Source organism: Trichosurus vulpecula, chromosome 2 (assembly GCF_011100635.1).
Source record: "Trichosurus vulpecula isolate mTriVul1 chromosome 2, mTriVul1.pri, whole genome shotgun sequence".
Classification (NCBI taxonomy): domain Eukaryota; kingdom Metazoa; phylum Chordata; class Mammalia; order Diprotodontia; family Phalangeridae; genus Trichosurus; species Trichosurus vulpecula.
Window position 1 is genome coordinate 264,546,438 of NC_050574.1, and position 12,509 is coordinate 264,558,946.

Sequence of the window (12,509 nt, forward strand, 5' to 3'; positions counted from 1 at the left end):
TCGCTAAGGGAGACCCCTGGTCATGGCGGCAGGAGTAAACGCAGCGACTAGGGGACCTTGCATTCAGGACCAGGACCCGCCAGATACTATTTAAATCACTCCTGCAGGTGAGCCTCTGGGAAAACCAGGCTTCAATAGCGGCCAGAAACTCCGCGCAGGAGGGCATGAGGCTGCACTCCTTCTGTCCCAGCGCTGATGCGGGTGTCGAGGGCATGGGACACAGAAGGCAGTGAGCCATCAGGAAAAGAAGGAAATATGTTGCCCGCCACCCAGTCTCCTGGGGTGTCCCTGAAGGGACGGAGAAAAATTTGAGTCCAAGAGCCTGAACTAGAAGAACAGCCGGACTTGCTGGGAGGGTTCGGGTGCGGGTGGGGATGAGGGTGAGAGAGGGGGTGGGGGTGGGAGGGCTGGAGGGAACCCCAGGTGCACCATTAGCAAAGGCACTATATCCTGGGGCAGGAGTAAAATCCCAGGTGCTGGGGAGGGGACGTCAATAACCTACCTGCTCCGTACTTAGCGCTGCCGAGTTTCCCGGTAAAATGCAAGGAGCATCAGTTTAGGTTTCCGAGAAAGCCCCGCCTCTGCCAGGCACTGACTACAAACTATATAATCAACATTCAAGGGATTGTCTGCAAGTTCATTACTCCACATTCAAACGTTCACCATCTAGCTCTTAAGGGTTCACCAAAAATCCTTCAGTCAGGGATTCTCATAGTGTGGTCTGCGCACCCTTAGGGTTCTCTAAATTCTTTTCAGGGGGTCCTCAACGTTGTTATTTTCCTGATACTAAGACGTTATTTGTTTATTAAAATATTCCTTCATTGTCCAACTACTTGGCGGTGTGAAGCCAGGTTTTCTTCATAAAGTTCAACCAAAACAAATTACAATGATTCAATGCAGAAGCTGATATGAGAATCCAGATGTCTTCTATTAAGCCAGAGGTTAGAGAGTTGGGGAAAAAAAAAAGCAAAACAATGTCACTTTTCTTATTTTTGGGAGGATTAATTGTTTCTGTAAAATTATATTATTTGTTCTTTTTAGTGGGCCTGTTATTGTTAGGGTTTTTTTTGTTTGTTTGTTTGTTTTTTTTTTTTTAATGTAAAAACCTTAGCCTAAAAGGGCCAGGATCCCCCATTGCATCCTGAGCCATCTCCTGTCATCTTGATGAATATCTGGCCACTGGACCCAGATGGCTCTGGAAGAGAAAGTGAGGTTGGTGACCTTGCACAGCCCTCTGTTAGACAGATAATACGCAGGAGGCACTGGAGGCTTGGACTCCAGCCTCTAGCAGGTTTGCTCTTGATCTGGTTAGACAGGAAAGAGAGCTTCAAAGGGGTTAATACTAAGCTTTATTCTAGTCTAGTCTCTAACACAGTATTGATGATAACGGAAGCACCACAAACTCTTACAGTATTCCCTAATCACCCTTCTTACAGGGGCCAGGGAGAAGGGGGGGCAACTACCCCTACTCATGGGGCCAGTCGAGATGGGCACAACTCTCGTATCCCCTGAATCCCCTCAAGCCTCAATGGCAGCCGGTTGAGCCAAACACAGACTGCCCCCTCCCAATCCTTGATGGGGGTCCATCAAGGCACACAGCATCCCAACTTAACCATAAAGGTTCCCCAACTCACTGACCACTGACCACCTATTTTATAGGGCATCAGACAAAGAAGGCATATTCCCAGCAGTTGCCTCACAAGTTTACATCACCTCATCCTTATATCTCACTGAGCAGTCACAGTGGATGTTTACAGTTTCAGCACACATTTATATTATTTATCCTTATATAATGCTGCAGAAGCATGATGGAAATGTTTTGAACCATGAGCCTGGGAACTCGTATCTAATACCTGGGAAACAGATTGTTATGGCCATGGATCCTGGGAAACTGAGGTTGTTATGGCAATAGATCCTGGGAAACAGAACTCTAAGAAATAATAACAAAAATCCACTTTACACACACTAAAATCTACCTTACTTACACTAAAATTCACCTTACTTACACCCTCCCTCACCCAAATCAAAGTCAATTGCAAGTCACGGCATAATCTCTCTAATGTCATGGTCCTTTGTGAAAATGAAGGACAAAGATAACAACAATTAATATATTTTAAAAAAATTTGTAAACTTCAAGTCCCAGCTAAAATTCCACCTTCTGAAGGAAGCCTTGGCAAACCCCACTTAAGAGGTCAATCTTTTAATTATTTCCTATTTATCCAGTATGTAGGTTGCTATAAACATATTTGTTTTCTAGTTCTTTCCTTCTATTAGATTGCAAGCTGCTTGAGGGCAGGGCCTATCTTTTGCCTCTCTTTTTTTGTCCCAGAAAGGCTTACCATAGACTTGTACAACTTGGTAGGCACCAACATTAAAATAGGCTAAACTTATTCGGGGCATAGATAGGCTTTTATCAGCTCACTTTCCAAGTAAAGGTATAATTAATGATTAAACTATGTTGCAAGTAAACCATATTAAAAAGGGGGAAATTTAATTAATATCAATTAATTATACTTACTCCTTATCCCATGATTCTAGCATATGCTTCCTCTGTGTAAAATCACAGGGTGTCTCTTGTCAACTATACACAGTTTGGTATAAGAAAGATAGAGTTATCCATTTTGCATTTTGTAATGCTCTCCATCTCTTGTTGGGTCATGAATTCTTTTCTTTTCCATAAATCTGATAAGTAAACTTTTCCTTGCTCTCCCAAATTACTTATAGCATCAGCCTTTACTCCTAAATCATGAACCCATTTTGACTTTATTTTGGTATATGGTGTAAGATATTGGCTTATGCCCAGTTTCTGCCCTACCATTTTCCAATTTTCCTAACAGTTTTTGTGAAATAGTGAATTATTAGCCCAGAAGCTGGATTGTTTGGGTTTATCAAGGAGTAGATTGCTATAGTTGTTGACTTCTCCATTTTGTGTTCCTATCCTATTCCACTGATCCACAACTATGTTTCTTAGCCAGTACCAGGTAGTTTTGATGACTGCTGCTCTATAGTACAATTTAATATCTGGTATGGCTAGGCCACCTTCTCTAGCATTTCTTTTCATTAATACCCTAGATATTCTAGACCTCTTGTTCTTCCAGATGAATTTTGTTATTATTTTGTCCAGCTCAGTAAAATAATTTTTGGGTAGTTCAATCGGTATGGCACTGAATAGATAGATTAATTTAGGTAAAATTGTCATTTTTATTATATTAGTTCGGCCTAATCATGAGCAACTGATATTTTTCCATTTATTTAGATCTGACTTTATTCATGTGAAAAGTGTTTCATAATTATGTTCATATAGGCCCTGGGTTTGTCTTGGCAGATAGACTCCCAAATATTTTATAGGGTCTACAGTAACTTTGAATGGAATTTCTCTTTCTATCTCTTGCTGTTGGGCTTTGTTAGTAATGTATAGGAATGCTGAGGATTTATGTGGGTTTATTTTATATCCTGCAACTTTGCTAAAGTTGTTTATTATTTCAAGTAGTTTTTTACTTGATTCTCTAGGATTCTCTAGATAAATCATCATATCATCTGCAAAAAGTGATAATTTAGTTTCCTCTTTTCCTATTCTAATTCCTTCAATTTCTTTTTCTTCTCTTATTGCTACAGCTAACGTTTCTAGTACCAAATTGAATAATAGGGGTGATAATGGACATCCTTGTTTCACCCCTGATCTTATTGGGAATGCATCTAGCTTATCCCCATTACAAATAATGCTTGTTGATGGTTTTAGGTAGATGCTATTTATAATTTTAAGGAAGGTTCCATTTATTCCTATTCTTTCTAGTGTTTTTAATAGGAATGAGTGTTGTATTTTATCAAAGGCTTTTTCTGCATCTACTGAGATGATCATATGGTTTCTGCTAGTTTTGTTGTTGATGTGGTCAATTATGCTAATAGTTTTCCTAATATTGAACCAGCCTTGCATTCCTGGAATAAATCCTACCTGGTCATAGTGTATTATTCTCATGATAAGTTGCTGCAATCTTTTTGCTAATATTTTTTTTTAAATTTTTGCATCAATATTCATTAGGGAAATTGGTCTATAATTTTCTTTCCCTGTTTTGACTCTACCTAGTTTGGGTATTAGTACCATATTTGTGTCATAAAAAGAATTTGGTAGGACTCCTTCTTCACCTATGGATAATTTTGATTATGTTAAATTGAAATGTTTTTGTATAAAAAAGTCCAATGCAAGAAAAATCAGGAGGGAAGCAGAAAATTGGGAGAAAATCTTTACAACTAGTGTCTCTGATAAAGGCCTCATTTCTGAAGTATACAGGGAAGTGAGCCAAATATATAGGAATACAAGCCATTCCCCAATTGAGAAATGGTGAAAGGATATGAACAGGCAGTTTTCAGAGGAAGAAACTAAAGATATCTATAGGCATATGAAAAAATGCTCTAAATCACTACTGATTAGAGAAATGAAAATCAAAACAACTCTTAGATACCACATCTCTCCTGTCAGATTGGCTAAAATAAAACAGGAAAATGATAAATGCTGGTGAGGATGTGGGAAAATTGAAACACTGTTACATTGCTGGTGGAGTTGTGAGATGATCCAGCCATTATGGAGAGTAATTTGGAACTATGCCCAAAGGGCCATAGGAATGTTCATACCCTTTGACCCAGCAATACCACTTCTAGGGTTGTATCCCAAAGAAAACACACAAGCAGGAAAAGGACCCATATGTACAAAAATATTTATAGCAGCTCTTTTTGTAGTAGCTGAGAATTGGAAATAAAAGGGATGTCCATCAATTGGGGAATGGCTGAACAAGCTGTGGTATATGAAGGTAATGGAATACTATTGTGCCATAAGAAATGGGGATGATATAGACTTCATAACAACCTGGAAAAAACTACACGACATAATGCTGAGTGAGCAGAGCAGAGCCAGGAGAACATTGTACACAACCACAGATACATGGATTCTGTGAGGACCAACCCTGACAGACTTCACTCTTCTCAGCAACACAAGGTACAAAGACAATTCCAAAGGACTCATGATGGAGAATGCTATCTACATCCAGAGAAAGAACTATGAAGTATGAATGCAGACTGAAGCACACTTCACGCTAGCCTTCCCCCCCCAACTTGTTTTTTCTTTTTCTCTCTTTTGTTTTTGTTTTTGGGTTGGTTTTTTTTTTTATTGGTCCTGTTTCTTCTTTCTCATGATTCATTTCATTGGTCACAATTCTTCTCCATAACTTGACTAGTGTGTAAATTAATTCAATGCAGCATTATACATGGAAGTTATATGGGATACCATGCCGTCTTGGGGAGGGAGTGGGGGAGGGAGGGAAGAAAATCTGGAACTCAAAATTATGTAGAACCGAATGTTGTAAACTAAAAATAAAAATTAAAAAAAAAGATAGAGTTAGGTTATCTGAGTCCATTGTTTATTTCTCTCAAAGCTGGCAGGGAGCCATTCTAGAACTGGGCTGATTTTGGTGTTCAGGTGCACAGTTTATATACCCTTTCAACAGGGGCTGATTCTACCCCATCATTATCTTACCTCTGTACAGAGGAATTACTTCTTTTATCAGACCAACCCCAGGATTTGGGCTATCTAGACAAAAGAATCTGTCTCCATCCAAGCCCGACCAGAACAAAATGGGATCCCTACCTTAAATTAAGTAACTTGAGAACTTGGGTTGGGGGCTGACCAGATTAAGGAGAGTCAATGAAATCTCATTATCAGTAATGTCCTTCTGAAGCAAAACTGGACTTAAGGACAGGACTTTAGAAGAAAGGGGCTGGAGATTTCTGAGATAATAATTATTAAAAATAATTTTTCACAGTCTCCTCATATGCACTAATAAAGTATCACAAGTCTCATGACAAAGAACATTTCTGTTCTGGGGTTTCCTTGATATGGGGACAGCTCATAAGGAACTGCTTCCAGCTGCCTTCAATATAGGCCTTCCAGATCAGACAGTCAGGCAATAAACATTTATTATGATCCTACCATGTTCCAACACTAAGGCTAAGTGCTGCTTTGCAGGATTAATGAGTAGCAACAATTTTATATTTAGGATGGGGATTAGGACCCTTAGGACCCTTCCCTTTCCAGAGATGTTCATCTTGTTTACTATTTTCCATACGATTGTTTTCTCATTTCTAAGTCCCCACCACAGCTGAAAACTAATTAATTGGTCTCTTTGCTCAGTGGGCTCCCTATGTCTGGAGGCATATCAGGGGATGGGAATCTGGAGGGAGACCAAGACCATTTAAACCTTCAGCAGTGTAGAAAACACTGCAGCTCCTCCTGCTGCTGTGGATGGGGGAGCAAACCTCAACATTATTGTCACCCCATTCCTGAATGATGATGAGAAAAAAGGAGGATTTAGAGTCCCTGACTAGGGCACAGGCCTTGCCCCATGGAACCTACACGAGTTCAAGGACTAAGCTGAAGGAGTACATCTGGCCTTGAAGAGAAACATTATTTTTTACCCTGGTCAGTCATTTTAGGCCAAGTAAGTGACCTGGACTTCCCATAATTCTTTTGGTGCTCACTAGTTAGGCTCATTAGGGAGGAAGAAATAACGTTCAAATGACCTAGGAGAGGATTGAGTGCCCCTTGGGGATCACCCCAAGGCCATTACTGAAAAGCCAAGGACAAGAGAGGAGCATAGTAGAGACTGTGAGCTGCTGTGGTAGCTCCTCCTCTTGGATCCAGGGCTTTCAATAGCTTCACCCTGCTGGCCACACTTCTTAAATTTGAATAGACTACAAGTGCTTTGCTTGGCTTTCTCCAATCAGTGCTCACTTTCCCATTTCCGTTGCAAACACTTTTCCTTCTTTCCAGGAATAATCCCCTTAAAAACCTCACTGCCTCCAGTTCCTCCCACTCCACCCCACCCCCATCCTATACAGATTAATCTTTCTGAAGCAGTTTGTTGTCCTAGTTGTTGTTAAGTTTTGTCCGACTCTTCTCAACCATATTTGGGGTTTTCTTGGCAGAGTTACTGGAGTGGTTTGCCATTTCCTTCTCCAGCTCATTTTACAGGTGAGGAACTGAGGCAAATTGGGTCAAGGGACTTGCCCAGGGTCACATAGCTAGTGAGTGTCTGAGGCTGGATTTGAACTCAGGAAGATTCGTCTTCTTTATTAAAGGCCCAGTGCTCAGTCCACTTACCCACCTGGTTGCCCTTCCTGACAGAGCTCAGATCAAAAGATTTGCAAAACGTGTTACTTTTTCTGATTGGTGCAAGAACTCAGCGTGGCCTGAAAACCTTTTTGTAGTCTAGCCCTAATCTCTTTATCCTGCTCTATTTCCCTTCACATACCCTACATTCCAACCAAAGGGGATTACTCCACCTTCCCTAAATGTAGTCAATAGATAATGCTGAAAGAGATCTTATACCTTTCATTGTACAAATGAAGAAACCTCCATGACTTGTTTTCATTATCTTTTCCCCCTAAAAGTCCTTCCTTACCTCTGTGGAATTTCTACTCGTCCTTCAAGTTTCAGTTCAGATGCCATCTCCTCCAAAAAGCCTTCTTAGCTTCCTGATGCTGGAGGTTCTTTTCAACGACCTCTTATAAAGCTTTCTTCCTTTAATAGGATTACAAATCTAGAGTTGAAGGTGATCTCTCAAGGCCCTCTCATTTTACAGACTAGAAAATTGAAACCCAGGAAGTTAAGAGACTTTCCCAAGGTAAAATATTAGTATCAGAAGTAGGATTTGAACCCACATCCTCTGGCTCCAGAGCCTGGGTTCTTTCTGCTATCTTATACTTTACTTTTTATGGTGGTTCTCTATGCTTATGTCCTATCTCCCCTACTGGATCATAAGCACTTTTAGGTCAGGTACCATATCTTTTAATTTTTTTTTTACTCTCCCATTGTACTCAACATAGTACATTACACAAAGTAATTAAGCAATCAGTAAACATTTGTTAAGTGACTACTTCTTGCCAGGCACTGTACTACTTGCTGGGATACTTAAGGGATATTAAAAAAAAAGAGAGAGTCCCTGCCCTCAAGGATCTTACAGTCTAATGGAGGAGACAACATGCAAACAAACATATATAAAGCAAGCTATGTGTAGGATGAAAGGGAAATAATGGAGGGAATGCATTGGAATAAAGTGGGGATGAGGAAGACTTCCAGTAAAAGAAAGATTTTAGTTTTGACTTAAAAAAGACTAAGGAGGTCCATAGGTGGCACAGAGGAGGGAGAGCGTTGCAGGCATGAGGCGGGGCCAGGGGAAAGGTCCAGAGCCAAGAAATGAGAACTTCCTGTTCCTTCAATAGCTAGGAGGCCAATACCAGTGGATAGAAGAGTCCATGTTTGGGAGTAAGGTGTAAGAAGACTGGAAAGGTAGGAAGATGGTGGTTATGAAGAGTTTTGAATGTCAAATATAGCATTTTGTATTTGATCCTGGAGGCTCTAAGATGTAAAAAAAAAAAATGGAAAAGTAAGAGCATGGCTAGGAGATCTATATCTATATCTATATATCTGTATACACACATACATATATACACATACGCATATATTTACACATACATATATATGCATATATGTGTGTATATGTACATATATATATATATTTAACAACAAATAAAGCATTTGCTATTTAGTCCTGGAGGCAATGGGGAGCCACTGGAATTTATTGAGTAGCGAGGATGACTGGGTGAGATCTGAGCTCTAAGAAAATCACTTTAGTGGTTGAATGGAGAATTGAGTGGAGTGGAAAGAGAATTCAGGTGGGCAGACTCACTAGCAGATTATTACAATAGTCTTCAGGGGTAGGGAACCTGATTCCTTGAGGTCACATGTGGCCATCTAGGTCCCTAAGTTTGGCACTTCAACTGAATCCAAACTTCATAGTACACATCCCCTTAATAAAAGGATTGGTTCTGTAAAACTTGACTCAGTTAAGAGATGGCACTCAAGGGTTAGAAGGATATCTAAACTCTAGGTGTAAGATGATGAGGACCTGCATTAGAGTAGATGCAGTGTCAGAGAACAGGAGCCCTAACTTTGAGATGCTGCGAAAGTAAAATTGATAAGCCATGGCCACAGCTTTGATATAGAGAATGAGAAATAATGAGGAGTTGAGGAGGACTCCTAGGTTTTGAGCCTGAGGGAATAGGAGGATGGTGTTGCTTTCTAAAGTAAAGTGGAAGGTGGGGGGCAGGGGAGAGGAAAGATTATGAGTCTGGTTTTCCATATGTTGAGTTTAAAATGTTTATGGGACATACAGTTCGAGATATCTGAAAGGCAAGTTGGAAAAATGAGATTGGAAGTCATTGAAGAAGGTTGAGGAAAGGCTAGGTAGATTTGAGAATCATCAGCAGAGAGACAGCAATTACATCCATGGGAGCTAATGAGATCTCCATGAGAAGGAATGTAGAGGGAGAGGAGAAAAGACTATACTTGAATCCTCCTATGATACAGAAAATTTCTGTCTTACAAGTTGACTCAGCTTGGGTAAGAAAGCCCCATAGTTCAGGACATCCTGCTTAAATCATATCTGCAAAGTCTGCTTTTATTAAAGCTGCTGCTGCCTCTGCCTTTTAAAAGTTGATTATTTGGTCCTTTGAATTGCTCTCTACGGAGTCTCAAATCCATGACTGCTCAAAACTCAAAACCATTTAAAAACTCTTCCAATGTCCAGATAAATAGTCTGGATCTACTTCTGTGTGATCCCTGACCCCAGTTGTAAGTCCCCCTTCTGTTTGCTTGTTCTAATCAGTGCCCGAGACATGTAGCTTCCAAGTTACTTAATTCCTGTTGAATCACCACCAGTGATGATGTTATCTCCTGAAATATCCTTGCATCTTTAAATTTCTTGCTTGAATTACTTGAAAACTTGTCCAAATAAATCATTTTGTTGGTGGTGGTGGTGCCAGGACATGCCCCTAGAAAGGTGGATATTTTTTGGTTTCTTGTAGATTCCGTTTCAGGAAGGGACATCACTCTCAGAGAGTGACTTTGCTGTCCAACATCCAGCAATGTTTATTCCCACCTATCCTAGACTTTCTCAGTGTACCCTGAACTCTGACCTCATACAAATAGTTAAGTATAGTAGCAGGTCCATAGTAGGTGCATAACAAATACTTATTCTTTCCCCACCTGTAACAACCCCCACTATTAGAGCCCTCCTCAATTATGCGTCCTTTAAATTGCCTTCATATAAGCTGTCCATAATTGACCCCCAAATGAATTTTTCATTCCTGTGATAGTTGAGATCATTATTTACCTGCAGAGCTGATAATGCAGTCTTTAGCCCTTTTCTCTGTCCTTCTCCCTTTCCTATCTTTCCCTTATCAATCTCATTCATTCCTACTCCTTCAACTATCAAAGTTCACAAATATCTCCTGGATGTGAAATGACCCTTTCATGCACTACTGTGTTTCATAGATGTCTAGATTAATGCCTTATCTCCCTACTAAACTGTGAACACCTTCAGAGGAGGGTCTATGACTTATCTAAATGTTATATCCAGTACCTAGTAAAATGTCTGGTATACAGTCAGTGTTTGATAGATATTTTGTCAATTGAATGATTAATTATATGTCCAGTAGTTCCTAATATAATAATCATCTGTTATAGCTGAGGCTGCCAAATAAATCTTTATTGTTTCATATTGTTTCTATCCACAGAGAGCTTTAACAAAGCTGCCTCAGGTTTGCCCATTTGTATTGTCATCAAATCAATTGTAGGTGTCCACTTATTTCTTTTTAAATATTTTGTCATCTTTTCAAAATTTTTGTAATTTAATGTTTCATTTTGCATTCACTGAGGGAAGGGGATAAAGAAAAAGCCCCCTATATTTGTCAGGAAAGGCCCTGAATTGGTACCAACTCTGCCTTGAATCACCTGGGTGAACTCAGCAAAGTGATAGAAGAGTAATATGCACTATTTATCTCTAAATACCACTATCAAAAAAGTGCTTTGTAAACTCTACTTGCTAGATAAAGGTGAGCTGATGAACCAGCTGAGGGTGTTCTATCTTAACGGGACAGGACAGGTTTGCTTTCCTAGCCTATTGGTGTCTTTTGACAGAATCATAAATTATGGGATTAACCAAAACCATAGATTATTGGCCTCACATGCATGTGTATCCTGCTCATCAAATTCATCCCCTGTCTCTGACATCTTTACTCACACTTTGGTGTCTTCTTCCAGCACTGACTTTTCTGTGAAGATGACGAACCACACAGAGCTGACTGAGTTTATCTTGCTGGGAATCCCTCACATGGAGGGTCTGGAGACTATGCTTTTTGTCATCTTCTTCTTCATCTACCTCTTTACCCTGGTAGGGAACTCACTCATTCTGGTGGCCATCTTATCTTCCTCTCGCCTTCACACTCCCATGTATTTCTTCTTGGGACTTTTATCGATTTTTGACATATTTTTCCCTTCAGTGACCTCTCCAAAAATGCTATTGTACCTCTCAGGGCAAAGCCAAGCTATCTCTTATAGTGGTTGTGCCTCCCAGCTCTTCTTCTACCATTTCTTGGGCTGTACTGAGGGTGTTCTATATTCTGTAATGTCTTATGATCGTTTTGTTGCCATTTGTCACCCTTTGAGATACACAATTATTATGAACCCCAGACTTTGTGTGATCCTGGTTATGGGTGCCTGGTTGGTGGGCTGTACTGATGCCACCATCTTGGCCACATTCACTTTTTCATTATCCTATTGTGGCCCAAATGAAATAAGCTATTACTTCTGTGACATTCCTGCTGTCTTACCCCTTGCCTGTGCTGACAGTTCCCTAGCTCAGAGGGTAGGTTTCACTAATGTTGGTCTTCTGGCTTTAACATTATTTTTCACTATTCTTGTCTCCTATACCCGCATTGGGATAGCCATTTTGAGAATCCGTTCAACTGAAGGCAGGCACAAGGCCTTCTCCACCTGCAGTGCCCACCTCACTGCAATCCTGTGTGCCTATGGACCAGTTATCATTATCTATCTACAGTCTACACCCAACCCCTTGCTTGGTGCTGTGGTTCAAATATTGAATAACCTTGTCTCCCCTATGTTGAATTCTTTAATATATTCTTTGAGGAATAAGGAAGTAAAGAGAGCCCTGAAAAATGTGTTATATAGGTCAGGAATCATTGGGGAGGTGTAACTAATGGGCCAGGTCTGCTTCTCACAATTGTCCCTTCAGATATTGTTCTATCTTTTTTGTTCTTTCTGGGTTCTCTCTCAGGAAAATGATAAAAGCAATATATTTTTCTTTCATTTCTACCTTTTTCTGTCTCTAAGATCTGAGATGTAGATACTTTCATAACCTCATTGTCCTGCAATGAACCTTAGATACAAACAATACTCTTTGAATATGGAAGCCATGGTATGGGGAGGTGAAAGCTGGAGACAAGCTAACTGACAACTCAAAAGACCCACTAGTTTTGCTTTATATACTTTAGCAACGTATCAGTATTGTGGTGGGTGAAAGATGAAATGCCTAGGAAACAAAGATTCGATCTCCAAGCATGTCAATTTATTAAGCAGTGCTTGCCATTGCCCAACAAAT

At 40.1% G+C, this 12,509-nt stretch overlaps 2 protein-coding genes across 2 annotated transcripts in view; one reads left to right on the forward strand and one right to left on the reverse strand.

Annotated features, from left to right (window-relative positions):
* The window catches only part of LOC118839670 (von Willebrand factor A domain-containing protein 5A-like), a 31,539-nt gene extending 30,612 nt beyond the window's left edge, over positions 1-927 (reverse strand). Inside the window, exon 1 of the mRNA XM_036747179.1 lies at positions 503-927. The gene's annotated coding sequence lies outside the window, so the exon portion shown is untranslated. The remainder of the gene's footprint in view (positions 1-502) is intronic.
* Positions 928-11,171: 10,244 nt separating this feature from the next.
* LOC118839673 (olfactory receptor 148-like) lies at positions 11,172-12,104 on the forward strand. Its single transcript, XM_036747181.1, has one exon. The coding sequence runs from the start codon at positions 11,172-11,174 to the stop codon at positions 12,102-12,104; it is 933 nt and encodes a 310-aa protein (XP_036603076.1).
* Positions 12,105-12,509: the final 405 nt, after the last annotated feature.